The sequence below is a fragment of the Papio anubis genome, chromosome 2 (assembly GCF_008728515.1).
Source record: "Papio anubis isolate 15944 chromosome 2, Panubis1.0, whole genome shotgun sequence".
Lineage (NCBI taxonomy): Eukaryota > Metazoa > Chordata > Mammalia > Primates > Cercopithecidae > Papio > Papio anubis.
The window spans coordinates 171,674,559-171,695,260 of record NC_044977.1 but is presented as its reverse complement, the minus strand read 5'-3'; the positions used below and the strand labels follow the sequence as shown (position 1 = coordinate 171,695,260).

Sequence of the window (20,702 nt, the reverse complement as noted above, 5' to 3'; positions counted from 1 at the left end):
CTTCCTGGGAAAGTGCCGGCCCTGGCAGGCGCACAGTCAGAAATATTACCTTGTCTTGTTGAGAGACCACACACAACACAACGAGACACGTGGCTCTGAACAGGCCATACTCAATCAGGGCTGGTGACCCTTGAGAGAGACTGGGTTTTCCTTTCTAGGGTCTGAGAATAACCTCAGCCTGCGTCTGTCTGTCTGTTCATCCTCTCAGTTTGTCTGTCCCACTCTATCTACATATCAATGACTTAGATAAGAAGATTCTTCTAAACAGCTGTGCCAGTTAACATCCTCATTCAAAATATGCTCTTTGAACTTCTGTACTTGCAGGATCTTGTGATTAACTGCCTTTGCTACAAATTCTTGGAAACAAGCTCTTGCCTAGGGCCAAATGCGTATTCCTTCGAGCTTTGTCTTGTGTGACTGGAGGTCTTTGCCCTTTAACTATCAGGACATTTTCCTCGCTGGCCTATTGCACCCCAACCCAGACTCCTCACCCCCATGGCCCAGGAAGGAGTGGTTGAAAGTTTCCTGATTCCCACCACAGGGCTGAAATTGCCCACATTAACCCAGCTTTGGCCTTGTCAACGTCATTGGTTAAGTACCTGCTGCATGCTAGGTATTACAGCTGTTAATATAGTTAATCCCATTTAAGTAATTACCTTATTTAATGCCTTAATGATTTGCATTTCTATTTTATATACATAGGTAAACAGAGGCTTAGAGAAGTTAAATAACTTGGCCAAGGTCACAAAAATTGGTTTCTGTTCTACCTGACTACTGAGGGGCTAATGGCGAATTCTTGGATCCACGGGGCTGGAAGACCGCTGCAGGATTCAGTATAAGCTGAGATGTGGAAAGAGAGCTGCTGGAGGCAGGAAGGGGATTTCTAAATTGAGGAAGGGGATTTAAATCTTGTGGAGACTGCACCCTGATCACTAAGTGTGTGGCTGTGCAGAAATAAGCCACTTTCCCGGAGGATCTCAAAGTATACCTCTCACTCCATATGCTAGGGCTGAGAATCACAAACTGTCATCATCTGGCAACTAGACAAAAGAAGGATTAAGGAACAAGGAGAAGGTCAAGGTCAGAACCTGAGGACTGGGAAGGCTCCAGGCCCTGCTGGGTGGCTGTGTGATACAGGCTGTCAGAATGACATAGCATTGCGTACTGTGGACTTGATTTGCTGTGTGTCACCTCACAGACCACTCAGACACTGTGGTGGTAACTCCAGTCTCTGCTAATATCTTGGAAGCGTTCTGAGGTTTAGGGGAAATTCTACTGAGTGTTACATTTTAAGTTTTTGTCAGGAAAGTATTAAAAGACCCAGTAATTTTTGTACATTGTTCTAATAGCTCATTGTTAATATCATTATTGATTTGTCAAATTGTCTCTGTTACTCTCTGGTGGTCTAGCTGGTTCTCTCACTGTGGCCCACAACTCTCTCATCTCTGCTGTCCCTAAGGGCTCCTGTTTATGCTTCATCATCCTCTTTTACATCCTCTTAGGCCTGGAGGTAGCCCAGTACCACCCTGGCTCTATACCCCACTCCACCCCTGATCTTGTACCACCCCCATCTGTGACCTTGGGAAGACCCCTGCCCTCCTGTTCTTAGTCAGTTCAGGCTACTATAACAGAGACCTGGCCCATTAAACAACAACATTTGCTTCTCCTAGGTCTAGAGGCTGAAAGTCTGAGGTCAGGGAGCCGGCATGGCTGGGTTCTTGGTGAGGGCTCTCCTCTTAGGTCACAACTGCCTTCCTGCTATATCCTCACAAGGCAGAGAAAGGGAGCTCTGGTGGCTTCATCTCCTTATAAGGGCACTAATTCCATCTTGGGGCTCCACCCTTGTGACCTCACCTAAACTTAATCACCCCCCAAAGGCCCCACCTCCTAATAGCACCACATTGGGAATTAAGGCTTCAACATACACATTTTTAGAGGATGCAAATATTCAGTCATAGCATGTCTGTGGGCCTCAGTTTCCTCACCTGTACAAAGGGGATACCTGATGCCCCTTGGCTCCCTGCCCTGCTCGTGCTATGCTTCTAGAGCCTTAAAGAGGGTAAGGGGGCCAGCACACTTTGTCTTCCACAGGACGGATGTCCACCCTGTCTTTCCCTGGTGGGGAACTTCAGGCTGGGACTGTTTCCTTGGATGGGAGCAGCTCCCATTAGACGTATGTATGCAGAGAGGCCTGTGGAGCCTCTCCCAGGGATGCATCAGAACATAGGGAAAGTACAATCAGCTTTTGAAGTGCTGTAAAAGCATTGCCTTTTTATTAGGTTTTTCACAGCTTTGGGTATAAACCATTCTGCAAAGCAAATACAGTTACTATAATTAAGCACACGAACGCACTCCCACTTAAGAGGAGAGAGGTCCCTGCGTGCGGTGGTCGTACAGGAAGCTTGAATGTTTATGTGTCCTGTTTGCTAAACAGACCTGAGGAAGAGTGGCAATGGTTACTCGGTAACTTACAGGTGCCAGGTGTCCTGACAGCATATGTGATTATTTTATTTCTTGTAAAAATCAGGGTATCCGGGGTGAACTTAGAAACATTCAGGAAGACTGAAACAGACCAGCATTCACCTGCAGAGTTTGCCAACCTCAGCTCATTTGAGCTTCGCAGACCTCAGTGAGCCTGAGGGATGGGAATTCAGCCCATTTCACAGATAAGGAGCCAGAGGCTAGGTGAGTCCACCTACTAAGTCAGGTGAGTGCTAGAGTCGAAACTCAAAAACTCCTCTGGAGATCTTCAATGCCTCTTGGTCCCCTCCCCTCCCCTCCACGGTGCCCGCTCTCCCTCCCCAGCCCCATCATTGAGAGCTCAAAAAAGCACATACCAGGATGTCCAGGCAGGCGGCCTTCAGCAGGGTGATTTGGTCTGCGATGGTCAAGCCAGTGAAACCAGGCAGACGTTTAGCAAACTCCACGATCTTAATAATGCACTTGGTGGCCAGTTCACTGAATTTGTCCCAGAGGCCCAGGTCCAGTCGGACTCGATGGTCAGCACTGGAATTCTAGGACAGAGAGAAAATGTCATCAGATACAGTTTCTGGGAAGCACTACAGGAGGGGAGAAACTCAGTGTGTTTCCTATTAAAGGGGGTGACATGTCAGCCTTGAGCAGGCAGCTTGTTGGTGGAGCAGCTGTATTTTTTTTCAGCCTGGATTCATCTTTTTTTTTTTTTGTGAGACGGAGTCTCACTCTGTCATCCAGGCAGGAGTACAGTGGCACAATCTCAGCTCACTGCAACCTCTACCTCCCTGGTTCAAAGAATTCTCCTGCCTCAGCCTCCCAAGTAGCTGGGATTACAGGCGTGTGCCACCACGCCCGGCTAACTTTTTGTATTTTTAGTAGAGACAGAGTTTCACTGTGTTAGCCAGGATGGTCTAGATCTCCTGACCTCATGATTCACCTGTCTTGGCCTCCCAAAGTGCTGGGATTACAGGCATGAGCCATTGCATTCGGCTGGATTCATCTTTTTAAAATGCTTAAAATCTTATTCCTGTACCATTGGATAATCAAGTAACAGATGAGAGGGAGTTTCTCTGCATGCAGTTATCCAGCTAACAAACAAGGAAAGAATGAGGATTCACCATTTTCTAACTGATGAACGAATGGCTCTAAGCGTCGACCATCAGTAGTTGTTAATCTCTTAAAAACAGGCAACCTGTCATGCTGATGCCCTGATGGGAAAACACGCCACCACCTCCGAAACATTCTGGCCAAAAATCAAACTTGAATCAAACTGAGACTCTAGATATAACCTCAGGAAATCCAGGGATATGGTAAACGACACAAAAGGGGTACAGCTGTCAACATCCAGAATGCCAGAAAATCCACAAAACCAATGAACCGGTTTTTTCAATGAGTACATTGCAAGAGAGAAAAACAAGTGGAGAGAGAAATGTATAGATTGAAAGCAACTCAACCCAAATGCTCATTAACTGGTGGGTGGATAAATAAATTGTGATTACAACTTTGCATTGAAAATGCTAGGTAGCGTTAATAAGGAAGGAAACTGTAATACATGTTACAACATGGATAAACCTTGGAAGCATGCTAAACCAAAGAAGGCACACATAAACGCCCACATACAAAATGATTCCATTTATATGACGTTCTGGAAAAGGCAAAACTATAGTGATTGAGAACAGCTCAGTGGTTTTCCAGGAGCGGGAATGCAGGTGGGGACTGACCACAGGTAAACAAGGAAACTCTTTGGAGCAGTGGAAATGTTCTACATCTTGACTGGGGTCAGGTTATGTGACTGCGTACTTTTGTCACACTCATCAAATTATACCTTTAAAAAAGATAAACATTACATTATGTAAATTATACTGTAATAAACCTGACCTAAGATACTGAGAAGACTGACAACCAATTGCGTGATGTAAACCTTATCTAAATTTTAATTAAAAAAAAAACTGTAAAGAGATGGTGATATATATGAGAAAACTAGAAATATGAGCTATTAGGTGTTGGAGATAATTTTATTTTAGGATGGTAATAATGGCACTGATGCTTTACTTTCGTTTGCAGAAGCTTCTTTCATTTAGAATGCATATGAAGATTTTTTTTTTTTTTTTTGAGACGGAGTCTCGCTCTGTCGCCCAGGCTGGAGTGCAGTGGCCGGATCTCAGCTCACTGCAAGCTCCGCCTCCCGGGTTCCCGCCATTCTCCTGTCTCAGCCTCCGGAGTAGCTGGGACTACAGGCGCCCGCCACCTCGCCCGGCTAGTTTTTCGTATTTTTTAGTAGAGATGGGGTTTCACCGTGTTAGCCAGGATGGTCTCGATCTCCTGACCTCGCAATCCGCCCGTCTCGGCCTCCCAAAGTGCTGGGATTACAGGCTTCAGCCACCGCGCCCGGCCAAAGATATTTACAGATAAAATGAGATATTTGTAATTTACCATCCAACAAAAGGCTGACGTTGTCCTCTGACAAATGTAAACAGCTCAGGAGAGGTACTGTGTTTCTCAAACTGGTATCTTTAGTTCCCCACCTCAGTTAAAATCAGTCTACAGGAAGTCAATAAAACTAGCTCTTGCTTTGAATGTCTGCATGGAAAGCCAGGAAGGAGAGTTTGCACGAGGTGCCCTAGACACCGTAAAAACGATGGCGGCCAACTGTGCCTTCCATGACATTCCTTGTGGAGAGTAGACACGCATCCTTCAGATTTATTTTATTCCTTCCTCAAGGACCTTGGTGGAATACAGTACACTTGGGGGAACATGAGATCAAGATGTGTGGCCATTCGGACCGTAATTAAATTTAATAGGCAGTTTATCCGGTTCATAGGAAGATGACACGGAAGAGAGGGACGGAGAGTCAAGCTTATGGAGGGAAATCATTTTACAATAGAGTATCCATCTGGAAAAAAAGACATTGCCCAGACCCAGCAAGTGTGAACGAAATCTTCATCAACATTGGATGAGGTTACTTTATCACGCGCCAGGGCTGAGAGAGGAGCCTGTCGCACCTTCTATTAAAAATAATGCACAGCCGTCTTAACGGCATGTAAATCTAACTCACTATTATGCAAACTGAAGGGAAGAGGCAGTTAATAAAACACAAAATAACCTGGTGTTTTATTATACTGGCTGCTGGATTCATAGGCATGAGGCTTCAAATGGCTTATATATTATCTTCCAGCAGCGGCAAATGGAGAGCCCTGGCCTGCTTGGGTTGGTAATGAAGGCGGCTGTGGGGAGCACCAGGGAAGCGTGGATTTTCAGCAGCATTTCTGAGTGTGCAGGAAGGAAAACCAGCAGAGGAGAGGCAGAAAATTGGGTGGTGAGGAGGGGCCCTTGCTGTGAATATGAGGCAGGCTGATGAGGAAAACAGCCAAGGCAGAAGGGCAAGGGGCTCTCCTCCATCTGCTGCCAGCTGTGAGTCTGCTCAGGGCTTCCAGGGAGGTCCCCTCTTCGGCAGGAGACACAGGAGCTGCAGCGCCTCCCCAGGATGCTGCGCGGTGGCCCATATGGAGGATCGCGCCATGGCCTCCCAGGGCCATCTTAAGCAGCAGAAAAGCCCAATCCTACTATGAAATCCAATTAAATGGCAAGTTTTGCCCCGCAAATGGATCCCTTTCTTCTGCTGGTTTGGTTCTCTGCTGCAACAGGCTGTCTTCCTGGACTGGCAGGACTTTCAGAACAAGACCCATAAAGGAAAGTGGAATCACCAGCATCTTTAAATCGCGCTGGAGGCAGCGCCTGGGTATTACAGTGGTTTGTTCAAGGGTTCTGGCTTTTTTTTTCAAAGCTAAGCAGGAAATGTCAATTTTCATTAAAGGAATAAAGAATGAAAGATCTGTGGCAATGTTGGGTATATCCATGGAGGTGCCTCCTTCCACCATCCTGGAGACTGATGTCCTTTCAAGTTTAATTTGCAGACTGTCCCTGTCACTCACATTCCATTCCTGCATTTTGTATGTTTTTGTAGGTAACCAACCCTTTTCTAGGGCTTGCCTCGTGCCAGGCACTGTTCTATGTGCTTAACAATCATTGACTCGCTTTACTTTTCACAGCGCCCCCATGCGGTAGGCACTATTACGGTCCCCATTTGGCTGATAAGGAAGCGAAGGCCCACAGAAGCACAGTCATTTGTGCAAGACACCGCAGGCGAACTGGAGGGTATGGGATTCACCCACACAGTTGGGTTGGGGTGTTTAGGCTGCACCATGTCACCCCCCTCCCTACTGATTCCTCACATATTTCTACTTTCTGGTTAGAACTTCCTGACTCCTAAAGCCTGTGGTTGCATCTGTGATCTCCCTCCTTGTTGGAATCTCTGGATGCTTCCAATCAGGTAGCTACAAGAGCTCCAGCTCCAAAGAGAATGTTATGTGCCAGCCAACATCTCTTTGTGGTCAACACACACATTATCTAGGCACTATGACAAGATGGCTTCGGGAACATCTGCCCCCAACAGAGGAGAACAGAAGAGAAGGCCCCCAACGTGCCTGCAGCATTTTCCTCAGGACCACACGCCTCCAACAGTGGGGAGAAGGCAGCTTGGCAGCCACCCTGTAGCTCTGGGTAGACATGAGGGCGTCATCTTAACGGCATGGTGCAGTGTGTGGGCAGAGAGGGCTTCGAGCAAAGGGCAATGGGAGAGGGCAAGTAGGGAGGGTCTGCAGAATCTTTCGAGTGTTTCCTAGCAACCTGGCTCACAGCAAGAGTGATGCTGTGGGATTCCCCTGGAGGTCATGCTTCAGGTGTGCTCCTGGACCACCATCGTCTAAGATTCCTGAGCTGGGACATGACCCTGGAAGGGACCATCTGTCCATCTGCAGCCCCTTCACTCCTGGGGTTCAGAGATCCGGGACCTTGGGTAGAGTGCAGGGGTGGTGTGGTGGGTGTAGTCCAAGGCCCTAGAGGATGTCCAGGAAATACTAGAATTCTGGAGTGGTCCCAGCTGCTGAAAGGGGCCATGAATGCCTTCTGGAGCTGCAGGATACATCTGAGAAAGATCAAAAGCCCTGCCCTGTGTCCCTGCCGAAGCCTTCCAGTCAGACACAGCAGCTAGGGGCCACCTTCTTGGAACTGCTTTTTCTCCTGACTAGAAACTCCCCTTGGCTCCCGAGGGCTAATATTCACACACTTTATCCCGCACCCAAAGCCCCTAGGAAGCCAGCCCCGACCTACCTCCTCAAACTTAGCTCTGCCTCCCTCGCACCCCTCCCCATCCCTGTGAAACCCTGTGCCAGGCTCACGCCATTGCTTTTGCTGGGAACGTCTTTCCCTTGTTCCACTACTCAGGAAGAACGTGGGTACTTAGTGCAGTGCCTACAGAACATTTTTCTTCAAAAGATCAGGACTTACGTGTGCTGCCAGAGGTTTCTAAATACTCACAACACTTGTGACAAAATTTGATTTCCAGCTAGGCTTTGCAGAGAGCGGCCAGCATGGAAAGGTAATGTCCGTGCACTCCAATTTTGCACTCACTAGGTGTTATTGTTTGCTATGGGTTAAATTGTGTCCCGCAAAAAGATGTGTTGAAATCCTAGCCCGAGTATGTCAGAATGTGATGCTATTTGGAAATACGGACTTTATAGGGGTAATCAAGTTAAAGTGAGGTTATTAGGGTAGGCCCTAATCCAGTATGACTGGTGCCCTTATAAAAAAATAAATGTGGAAATCCGGACAGAGGTTGACATGCATAGAGAGAAGACATGGTGAAGACACACAGGGAGAAGATGGCCATAAGACGACGGAGGATCGGTGTCATGCAACTACAAGCACCGCCTTCCATGCCGGAAGCTACAAGAGGCAAGAAAGGGCTCTCTCCTACAGCTGTCAGAGACAGCGTGGCCATGCACACATCTTGATTTTGGGACTTCTAGCCTCCAGAAACACAATCAAATAACGTTGTCTCAAGCCACCCAGTTTGTATTATTTTGTTTCAGCAGCCCTAGGAAACTAACACAGTAGGTATGCAGTCATTGGTTGTTGCAACATGAAAGAATGTTCTAGGTCAGGGGTCTCCAAGCCCTGGGTCGTGGATGGGTACTGGTCGATGTCCTGCTAGGAACTGGGCCACGCAGCAGGAGGTGAGTGGTCAGGAGTGAGCGTTATAGCCTGAGCTCCACCTCCTGCAGATCAGTGGTGGCATTACATTCCCACAGGAGCATGAACCCTGTTGCAAAGTGCACATGCGAGGGATCTAAGTTGCCCACTCCTTATGAGAACCGAACTAATGCCTGATGATCTGAGGTGGGGTAGTTTCATCCTGAAACCATACCCAAGCCCCGCATCCATGGAAAAATTGTCTTCCATGAAACTGGTCCCTAGTGCCAAAAAGGTTGGGGACCACTGGCTGGGTGAAACCGGCAGCACACGTGTGTTTACTAGCAAGAAACTGAGGCTCACTAACAGCTGGCTTAAACTCAGACAGCCGTGAGGTGAGAGTGGGGACTGGAACTCAGGTTTCGTGACCCCCACTGACTTTCCACCCCTGCTGCTGCATCTCTCCTGGCAGGCCGAGCTCCCCGAGTTCCAGGTTCTGCTCCTCTGGCTGATCACAAATGTTAATTTCCAAAAAGCGCACCAAGTCCACCCATGACTACAAGGGTTCAAAACAGCTTTCCTTTTCTATGGTGTGTCTCCTGGAAAGTCTTTTCACGGTTTCACAATTCTGTTTGTGGTCATTTTTCTGAGCGGGTTAAGGGCGTCTTTTTTTTTTTTTTTTTTGAGACGGAGTCTGGCTGTGTTGCCCAGGCTGGAGTGCAGTGGCGGGATCTCGGCTCACTGCAAGCTCCGCCTCCCTGGTTTACGCCATTCTCCTGCCTCAGCCTCCGAGTAGCTGGGACTACAGGCGCGCACCACCACGCCCGGCTGATTTTTTGTATTTTTAGTAGAGACTGGGTTTCACCGTTTTAGCCAGGATGGTCTCGATCTCCTGACCTCATGATCCGCCCGCCTCGGCCTCCCAAAGTGCTGGGATTACAGGCTTGAGCCACCGCGCCCGGTCAAGGACTTCTTAAATCTTCATAGTTCACATTCACGAGCCCCTCGGAGGACAGCTTACCTCCCGCCAGGCCCCACGTGGTGATGAGCAGCGCGCACACGGCAGAGCTGCGGGAGGCCGGGAGCAGAGGCGGCCCTGAGCAGACAGCACGAGCTGGAGGTGGGGGCTACACCACCTGGAAATCCGTCCCACGGTCACACCCACGCTACTTTACAGAACCTGGGCATGTGGCTCGAAAAAATGACAAGACACTTATGATGGGACGGAGAGGAGGAGAGCTGCACATTCAGCACGCCTCCTATGCGCCGGAAACTGTGCAAGGCGCTCCGTAGAGTTTTCTCATGGAACCTCCTCTGCGCCGGAAACTGTGCAAGGCACTCCATATAGTTTTCTCATGGAACCCTCCAGGCAGGAGGTAGATGTGTTTAAAACGCCCGTTCTACAGATGAAGGAGCTGAGGCACACATGATGATGTCACTCTCCAAAGTCATGTAACTCCTAAGTAGCAGGGGTTAGAGTTGAACTTGAATTTATGAGGCCCTAAAGCCTAGATGACAGTCACTAGGGTTCACCCTAAGGAAATGGAGAACACGTCCTCAGAGCTAGGATGGTGCCTCTGGTTCAGTCCTGATTCTATTTCGGAAAGCTCATCTATAAATAGCTTCTCTCCTGCTTTCCACCTTTCCACGGGGAATCCACCCTCTCTCCTTTTATGGCGGCGGAGGGTCATTGGGTAGAAACCTTCCCGGGGATAACAGCTCTGAAGATGGTGGGTGAGTGCCCTGCCCTGGCCTGAGCTGGGGGTGGTGGGGATAAGCTTCTGCGTCTTCCATCCATTCCTGCGGCCTCCTGGGACCCAACCATTTGTCCCAAATCTACCCTAATTAGGGAAGAAAAAGGAACTACTCTTTCAAAGATCTGTAGATGCGCAGCTGGCTGCCTTTTTTATTCCTCTCTGCCCACTAATTCCAAAGGCATCTGACAGGGATGCCACTCTGGTGAAGATGACAGGAAGTTTCTTGCCGTGGAAGCAACTGCCGGTCTAAAAAAAGCTCTTTTTAAAAATGCTCAACTCGGAACTAAGAGCTTGCAGAGAATGTGTTATGGCTGCTGTTATTTATTTATACCACCGACTTCCAGAAAGGATTTTAAGTGGCTCACAATAAAAACACAGCTAGATCTGGGGAGGGATAGTAGAAATGAAGAGCGCGGTGAGCTGCGAGACTGGCTCAGAGCGCCCTCCACCCCGCGGTGGGCAGCAGGCCTCTGGAAGGATGCCCAGTAGCCAAGGGCCACGCTTTAGAGATAAAATTGTGCTTCTGTTTTTCCTGCCTGATTGAAAGAAGTACAAAAAGTCTCCACAAAGTGTTTAGGAGGGTGGGCCCCAGTTGAGGACTGGGGGTGTCACCCCCATATTGGGGTGGATAGGAAAGGGCTCTGGAGGCCCACAGGGAAGCCTCTCTCTCAGGCCAGAAGCCCAGGCTGAGACTAGAATTGGAATGCACAGTGGTTTATGTGGGAGGGGATCCCAGGAAGCACTGGAGGAGCAGAGTGGGCAGGGAAGGAAGGTGGCCAGCGGAGTTCATCACTGTGGGCAGTCAGGGCTCCATCTAGTTGGGAAACTCTGGGAGATGGTTTAGAGGATACCTAAGAGTTATCCTGCCCAAGGAATCAGGAAGCCGAGGGGTTTACCTCTCCAGCTTCTACTCATCAGTGGTGAGGGACCGCCCACAGGAGTGCCAGTGCCTCACATGTGAGCCACCCTGTAGGAACCCCCGGTCACACCAGGTGCACGTTCCAGGAGGGGCAAATGCTGTACGTTGTGTTTGTCCTGCCCTCCTCCAGGCTAGAGTGGGAGCCGTTTCACCTGGTTACTAGATGAGTCAGGGTCTGGGGACTGACTTGGCTATGCTAAGATACCACCTGGAGGAGACGGAGGGGGCCCCTGATGTAGCAGTTAGTGGCCCTAGGCACTGCCATATAAAGTCTCTCACCTCATGACCTGGATCAAAAGTCTCCTCTTTCAGGAAGACCTCCCTACTCTGATCTCTTTTCTTCTGACTTTCTTGGAGCTACAAGATTGATTTATTCCTGGGTCACAGCTCTCTCCTCCTAGCTAGATGCCTCTAATGGCCCCAGCTTCCATTCTCCCATTCTGACAACCCTCTCGAGGGATTCTGTGTATAGTGTAGTGATTAAAAGAGTGGCCCTGGAGTCAGGCTGTTCAAGTTCAAGTCTCACCTCTGACCACTTGTTGACTGAGAGAAAGGGGAACGTTATCTAGGCTTTCTGTACTTGGCTTTCGCATCTGTAATATGAGGGCAACGAAACCCAATTCATAGAGTCCTCACAAGGAGTAAAAGAATTAGTATACTTACAGTACTTGGCATGGTCCCTAGTACACAGTAAATGCTCAATAAATATTAGATGTAATAATGATTACAATGATAATAAAGATTTTTGACCACAACCCATCAATTACTGTTCATTATCTACGAACTAAAATACAGACTCCTCAAGTGGCACTCAAGACTCTGCCAGGCTTTTCCCATTCTCTCTTCCCTCTCGCTGTCAACTCAACACAGTCCACCATTGCACAACGCCCGTTTTCTCTCATCTTCTCTTTTTGTCCCTTCCCACTGTGCCAGCCTGAGTTCCCTCATTTCTTAGGTCAAGAAGCCCCCACCTTGATACACAGCCCAATACAGGGCCTGAAATGCCACTGAATGGCTGGCAATTAGTAAGTATTTCTGAAAGAAAGAAATGCCATACTTTTTGGTATTGGTTACTCATCACGTTACTTTTCTGTATTGTCAGATGCACCCAGCATGGGGGCCAGGTCCCTGGAGGGTCAGTTCATAGCCAGTAGAAGACGCACGGCTGGATGATGCTTCTGCCACTCCACTGCTAGGTAGATATATTTGGGTCCCATCACAGCAGCTTTTCACAAATTGTCTCATTTCATCCTCCCAACTGCTTCGCATTATTCCCATTTAGAGATGGGAAACCTGAGGCTGAGAGACGTTAGGTAATTTGTTCACTGTCACGGGGCTGATGGTGGCTGAGCAGGACTTGAAGTACATTCGTGTACTTTGTTCTGGATACATGGGGTCACATTCCACTTTCTCTCCCAGGTGAAAATGAAAGCTCCCTTACGGTGTCCAGTCTTGTCCTGGCCTGTGTCCCTGCTCTGGGATGGGACAGTGCTCCCCAAGCTCAGTGAAGGCTGGTTGAGGTGAAGCCGAGCCTCGCCCTCGGCCTGGCAGACATGCCAGTGTTTCTCCTGGCTGACACCAATGGGCGAGCTGGGCCCCAGGGTGCCACCCTGGCTCTTGCTTCTCAAAGCCCAGCTTATTTGCTCTTCAGAGTCTGGTCTGCAGACCAGCAGCATCAGTAGCCTGGCAGCTTGTTAGAAATGCCCCTAGGCCATGCCTGCTGCACCGGAACCTGCATTGTGAAAAGATCACCAGACGCGTCAGATGCACACTGAGTTTTGAGAAGTACTGCTCAAGGTTCGACCTCTGCTTCCAGTGAGCCAAAGCCTCTGGGCTTAGCCAGGGGACTTATCTGTTTAAGGTGGGTACCAGCCCTTCAGAAGCTGGTGCCACCCAACTGTGTAGCCTCATCCTCATCTGAGAAGCCACCTAGGCGTGTGCTGGCATCAGTTTCCACAGGCGCCCCTCTGGGCTTACTCCTGGTCCCCATTCTCATGTTACAGATGCCATGGTGGCACCAACATCCTAGCGCACTACACCCCATGCTCACCAAGAACTGCTGCAAAGCCCCTCCACTCACTGTGGTTTTTTCTTGCTGGTATCACTATTTTGTCTTTTTATCTTCAGGACTTCCCATGCTATCCTTTTTCTAGCATACCAGTCACCAAACCACCAAGGGCTACAATAATCGGATTTTTCTTTTTAAAGTATGTGTACTATAGCATTGTAGGTGAGCAACCTAAGGTTTTTAAAGAGGCCAGAACAACATTCTAGTTATATTAATTCATCAAATATCTATTGAGTGTCTATGACATGCCACAAGTTAGAAATATACATCAGTGAACATAATATATGCAAAAACCACTTGGAAAAATTAAAGCACCTCATGACCTCTCCACTGGTGCAACCTAGACCAGCCAACATACACCTCCTGCCTTATTCACTCGCCTCTCTTTTTCCTCCTTCTCTCTCTGTATTTCTAATTTCAGTGAAAGGTCATTCCTGGCAGAAGGCTGGGAAGCAGAGGGGGAACATTCACTCAACAGGCCATGGGGCATGCCTACCCCAAACTTTTCTAGGCCCTGTCTTAGGGGTTTTGTACATGTCCTCTCACAGAAGGCAGACCTTGGTCCAGGAGAGGGCCTCTTTATCTTGGCTGGATTTCACAGCTGGATTGGGGTTTTTAAAAGATCGGGCCCTTGTCCCCCTGGGTCCTTCTGTACAGATGTCTGTCATGACTCATGTAACGCTTCACTGGCTTTACTTGTTTCCTTCACCAGATCAAAGTCTCTGAGAGCAGCACTCAGTAGTTCATGTTACCAGGGCTTGGAACACAGCCTGTCGTATAGCAAATGCTCAGTTAATGCATCCAGCATGAATGCATGTGTGCATGACTGCAGGGAGGTGGCACTCAGCCTACTCACTGACTGCCCACGCCCAAAGGCTATGGCACAGAGGGAAGTGGCTACTACCTAGCCCCAGCCGGCTAGCATGCAGGTCCCTGCCAGGCCCAGTGCAAAGCGTGTGTCTGTGTGTGTATCTCTGCACACATGCATGTGCGAGGTTTCCACGCGCCCAGCAGCCCGGGGCAGGAGTGTCTCTTACCGTGGTGTATTTACCCAGCTGGCAGAGCGAAGGAAAAGTTTCCTGGTGAGCTTTTCGGATCTTCTCTGTGAGATCGTCCAGCTCAGCTGTCATTTCATAGCTCTCTGTGCATTCTTGCTTCGAAGTCTCCTTCTTTTTCTTGTTCCTGTCATTCCTGACAGCTGGAAATGAGAGAGAAGGCACATCAGAGGTCACTGAAGGCTGGGCCTGTGCTCCTGGGCTGGGAGGTTCCACCCCCCGATGCTGCCTTAAGCTCATTTGATATTTGGGACAGAAACAGTGGGAAGAGGTGGTAATAATACACCTCCCTGGAAAAGGGATTTGGCAGCCGGGGAGTCCCGGCAGAGAGCTAGGTTTGTCTTTCTGTATATGCATGTGCCTGTCAGTTATTTGGAAAGCTTGGGCTCAACCCAGGAGGCTCAGAGTCTTGGCTTGTTGTGAGAGAACTTCTTCTGTGGACTGGATCTCTTGAAGAGAGAAGGATTTTTCCAACAGCTTTACCCTCAAAGGGGATGCCCTGAGCGACATTGTAAGGGAAGGGTCAGGTCTCTGAACAGAGCTCCTGTGGCTTCATAATTAGTATTTCCTAGTTACACATTTTGGTGTCTTTGCTTTTTACTTTTGAAGAAACTCATCTGAGAGGAGATAAGGATGATGGTTTTTGTCCCTTCGTGTTTTTCTTCTTTCTAAACTTTCTGTATGAACCCTGTTATCTGTTTTGGTCTATAAAGTTACTTAAAAATAATAATTGATACAGTATGAAACCTTCAGCCTGGAAAACCATTCATTCCCTTATTCGCTGGTGGCCACTCGACTCCACATTGTGTCCAGAACACTGGACCCACAGCAGGCGTGTGTCCTCTCCCTCTGCATGCTCCGGACCAAGCACGGTACCGGGCACAAAGTCAGGGCCCAGGACACAGTGCTACGGAAGCCCATGCTTCCTCCTGCAGCACAGGCCTCTGCTGTGACTGCAAAACCGCGTGTAACTCAAAGCTCTAGCCCCTGACTAGGATCTCGTGGGGAAAGAAACTGAAACCCTGGGAGGCAGACAGGTGAAACCAGACCATGCCACCCCCTCCAGGAAGTCCATGTTCCCTGGGGGCCCAGTGGGTGCCAGGCTGGACGCTGCCTGGCTATGCCTGCCGCCACCGTGACCTGGGAATCTGCACTGCAAAATGACCCAGGGCATAATCTGATCTGCCTAAGAGGATCTGGCCTGAGTTGCCTCCCTAAGAGCACATGGGTGATTTGAGAACTGGCAGTTCCCTGTGTCCACACCATGAGAACACCCATGTTTGGGGTGGGAGCTGAGGGCAGAGTAAGACAATAGCAGGAGGAGAGAGGAAGCGGTGAAAGGAAAGAGTAAGGGGTGAGAAGGGGGAGTAAAGAAAAAAAAGGGAGGTGAGTCGTACTACAAGGTCAGTGTCTGTATAAGCCACTCCTACCTAACTAGGAGGGAGGGCAGCTGGGGAGAAAAGGAATGTTTTTTTGAGTATGTTGAACATGGTATCACAGTATCCCACTTGATCCTCTTATCAGGTAGGCAAGTTTAAACCCATTTTACAGATGAAGAAACTGAGTCTTGGAGAAGCTAAGAAATATGCTCAAGTTCACATGGTTGAGAAGTTCTTTCCTCACTTGGACTCACTCACTTATTCCTAAGGAAACCAACAGGTCTGAAGAGAATACCCTTCTAGACGGTTTCCTTCCCCCAGGACTCTGAAATGACACTGCTCATTGGCTCAGAAGATTTCTAGATCACTGGTGAAATGAGTGGGTAGCGCAGCCTCAGCTGTATTCTTTCCCAGTGCAGACTGGCCCCTCGAGACCTCTGTGACTGGATCCTTCCCAGCCAGTGCAGGACGCTGGGTGAGAGCGGGTATCGTGGTTCAAAGCAGAGAGAATGCAAAGAAGCCGGTGGGCAAAGGAGACACAATGAGGGGGGAAGGTGTCGTGCAGGGTGGCAGAGACGGCATGGTGGCTGTCTGTGAGGTGGAGCCTGGACTGCTGAAGGGAGGGAATGCCTGAAGGCTTGTGTGTGAGTGCGCAGGATCTCAGGTGACAGACTCCCCTCTTTTCCCCTGCCTTTGCCAATGGCCTTCCTTAGCTAATGAAAAAGTCAAATCTAAGCAGGGATGGTCCTTCTGAAACACAGCCCCGAAGAAAAGTACTCGGCAGTTTTTCACAAAGTTATACACAGAAGTAGCAAGTGACCCAGCGATTCCTCTCCTCGGTGTACACCCAAGAGAACTGAAAATACGTGTCTATGTAAAACTTGTCCATGAATGTTCATGACAGCGTGACTCACAGCAGTTGAAAAGTGGAAAGAACCCAAATGTTCATCACCTGATGATGGAGAAGCGGAATCTAGGATGTCCTTATGGTGGAATATTATTTGTCATAAAAAGGAATGAATTATGGACACATGCTGCAACACAGATGAAGCTTTAACACATATACCGTAAAGAAGCCAGTCACAAAAAGCCACACATTGTGTGATTCTAATGATATGGGTGTCCAGAACAGGCCAATCCAAAGACAGAAAGTAGGCTTGTGGTTGTCAGGCCCAGGGGCCAGTTGGTGGGGAGGGAGGATTGGGAGTGCTAACGGGTTCAGGGTTTCTTTTTTTAGGAGATGAGAATGTTCTGGACTTACTGGTGAAGGCTGCACAACTTAGTGGATCCACTACGCACCACTGAATTGTACAGTTTAAAATGATGAATGCTATGCTATGTGAATTATATCACAAAACAACACCAACAAGAAACCCAGAGCCCTTTGGGAGGCCACACATTGCTAAATACTAGGAACTGCTTTGAGTCGATCGTGAAGCGGAGATGACACCTACAGCTCCATTAAAACACAGCAGCAGCTGCAATCAATACCCTTTAGTGATTGTATAGCAAGGGCCACTGGGGCACCAGCAGGTGAAGAATCCTAGCTCACGAAATCCCCACAGTAAGCCAGGTGAGGTGGGCATGATGACCCCATTTCTACACTCAAGGAACTTGAGGCCCAACACCACCATGTTTGAAAGTAGTCAACCCAATGTGCATTTCAGTGGAATGTGCAGAAAGAGAGGCCACCAAACAAACTAACAACCCACCCAAGGATTCCCCATAATTCCATCCACAGGGAGCTCTTCAGGACCCGTGTCTGCTCCTAAGCATTCTGCTTCACTGTCCCCATCCATCACCAGGGGCCTGGAAAACTCAGACGAACAAACACAGCTCTAGAGGGTTACCAGGAGAGAGGAGACACCGGGAGCTCTCACCATGGAGTATCTGAACCAAGCAAGAAAGGGAGGGGTGAGGTCCTGTGGGAAGGGACCCTGGGTGAGCTGCAGCTGGGCACCAAGTTGGGAGTCTCTGTTGGGTTGTACAGTGATAGCACCTGCCATTTGCAAAATCACAACGGTGAAGCCAGAGCACCATGTTCTGAGCTTTGGGCCCAGTTTGGAGCACCCTTTGCAGCTGACTCAAAGGGGACCATGGTGTAACCTCAGGCTGCTTTCCACAGTCCTTCTGTCCCCTAAACGAAGCCCCACCACCACTGTCGATGTAACTAAAGGACTCCTGGAATTATCACAAACTCTTCCACACGAGCAAAATGCAGGAACCACTCCTCTGGTGATAATGCCCCAGTTACATACAGCTTCATAAGTTGACGGACAAATTTTCTAAACATGTGGCTTCAGCAGCTGCTTCCCTCAATGGTTTTAAACTCTAGAAGAACGCAGACACAGTGTCTGAGAAGGGCTGCCAAGAACCACCAGAATCACGGAGGTGACACAGTGCACAAGAAGCCACAGGGGCCTGGGGATGGTAGCTTTGTCCAGGTTCTTGGAACCATTGGTCCCTCTGAGGTCATGGTCAGCAGCTCCTGGGGCAGGGCAGGGGCTCATTCCCCTGGAGGTCAGCAGTGGGAGGCAAGGGGTGACACAGTACTGCTGGGGAAGTCAGGAGATTAGAACAAGTGCCAGCTCCACCACTTACCACCTGGGGTCAACTCCAGAGGAGGCAGCTCCTTTCAGAGCCTCCCCCGAGATGGCAGTAGCACCTGCATGGAGACACACAGATGGTGGGTTAGGTGGGAAGGAGGTAGACGGCTGTAAAGGCCCATGTGGGTTAGTTATGCAGGAAGAATGTAAGGCCCTTCTGTGGGGAAATGGATGCCCCAAACACCAAGGACTTGTGGGGATTACTGTGGGGCCTGTGGCTGTCAGTGGCAGAGGAGACTTGCTATAAAAAATGGTGCTTGGAGAAGCCATCACAGTGGCACCAAATGAGTAGGTGGATTCATTTGTTCCTTCATTGTTTTATTCATTCATTCAATCAATGAATATTTACTGACTATCTACTACGTGCCATCACGACACAGGATGGTTCTTGCTGCCATGAAGCAAAAACTTATGGTAGGAGACAGACATGAATCATATAATAAAACAGTGACAGTAATAATAATAGAATATTGGCATCACTATTATGACATGTACTGCAATTAATATATGAGAGTATTATTTACCACAATACTGAAAGTGTTCATTACAACTATCATAAAGCCTTCTATTCATGGTAGACCATTCAATCCTTACAACAACTTAATAGGGTAGATACCACTATTATGCCCATTTTGCAGATGAGAAAACGGAGGCACAGGAAGGTGAGTACCCTGCCTGAGGTCATGCATCCTGTGAGTGATACAGTCAGGATCAGAACTTAGGAAACCCAGTGTGCTCTGCTGAGTCTGAGTCTACCCCATGTACACACATTCTACAGTGTAGTGAGTGTAATGAAGCATGCTACAGGGACCTGTGCCTGTGTATTACTGGGTGTGGCAGGGGGATCCTGCTGGTCCTAGATTAGGAAGCTAACCCTGGGGAATTGGGAGGGTAAGCTGAGGGGCGTTGTGGGGTGGTGGGTGGGGAGATGACTCTCTTCTCTGGGAGCATAGGGTGTGCATCTGATGCTCAGCTCCAAAGGCTGCCTGGGATGTTTGATGGTGGGCCTCTTCTTTCACTCTGATTGCAACTGACTGCTATATGCACTCACATACCTATGCCAGACCTGGGGGTTTGACAAGCTGCTTTCAGGTATGGTGCACCCCTGGGAGGGAATGGGGAGGCAAAGAGAGGAGCAAACACTGTCAAGCCTGCATCAAAGCCCTCCCCTCCAAGTCTGTGAATATCTGAAAGGCAAGGGCCGCATGTTACTTGTCTCCATGTCCCCAGCACTTAATACAAGATCCAACCCACAGATGGGGGCCTCGTACCTGTTTTGCAAATGATAAGGTAGACATGTAACTAAATGTGATGTTCTGTCCACTGTCAGGGCCTATATGTGGCAATACAGAGTTCACCTGAGCCTCTTTCTTCCAGAACTTAAAGTTCTCATTATCACGTTGGGGCCTGCGGGGGAATCACTGACTACTCTCCACCCCTACAGTAGTAGCCAGAAGGTTGATGAAGCAGGTGGGGCATTCAGCGGGTCACAGATGTGATTTATACACCAGATAGAACCCGGCCCGATGTTTGCAAAGCGCTTCTTGGATGAAAGGTGCTCCATAAACTATCAAGTATTCTCCTTGTGAGGGGCTAAGTGCTACAAATCAGATTTGGTGGCATAAAAGTAACATATTTATGATCCACTATCATATTGCAAATGAAATGAATGTAATAAAAGTGTCACTTATACAAATACCTCTGATGTACGGATCTCGACCTATGAATATGAAAACAGACACCCAAGCACTTTTATTTGAATGTCTAATCATGGAAATAAATGAAGTCATGTTCATTTTAATGTGTGCACTTGTGCATGTATCTGGAATATTGATTTTCATGCACACAATAAAAATTTAATGCAGGAAACATGCAAAAGATGTAGATTCACTTGGAGTCAGGAAGAGATGAAAACAATGCTTCACTAAAAGTCCTTTCACATCAAAAAAAAAAAAAAAGGAAAATACAATTGATGGTATTTTTGTCCATGAAGTTCTTTATATTCAGCTTAGCAAAGGAAGCATGATGGTCTATTTATTCTTGCTTGAAAATTAAAGTCTGGAATTTGTTCATCTTGACTCTTCAGCCGCTTGCTAACTGCAAGAATAATGAGTCACAGTTGGCGATCAGAGCTATGAGGCTGTCATGAGTCGGGGATGACCTGTAACTAACGCACTGATATATTTAAAAGAAAAACGTTAAAACATGCTTTAATTTTAGTTAAAAAATCATTTTCTAATCTCATTATGTAAACGAGCTACCATGGATCTGAAGGCAGGTGGATCTATTACTAATGGTTAGAGACTTGCTTTCCCCATAACCTAAGGATTTAACTCAAGCATTTAACACAGCAGGTCCCATGGTAAACTGGGTAGAGGTGGGGTGAGTAAATACTTCTTCTACATCAGAATCT

At 48.3% G+C, this 20,702-nt stretch overlaps 1 protein-coding gene across 3 annotated transcripts in view; it reads right to left on the bottom strand.

The window, feature by feature from the left end:
• Positions 1 to 20,702, bottom strand: part of RARB (retinoic acid receptor beta) — a 771,255-nt gene that overhangs the window by 14,378 nt on the left and 736,175 nt on the right. For all 3 annotated transcript variants that reach the window (XM_017955965.2, XM_003895181.4, XM_009201805.3), the window contains 2 exons: positions 14,287 to 14,447; positions 2,838 to 3,014 (listed from right to left, as the gene is read on the bottom strand). In XM_017955965.2, coding sequence (XP_017811454.1) covers positions 2,838 to 3,014; positions 14,287 to 14,447 — 338 coding nt within the window. The remainder of the gene's footprint in view (positions 1 to 2,837; positions 3,015 to 14,286; positions 14,448 to 20,702) is intronic.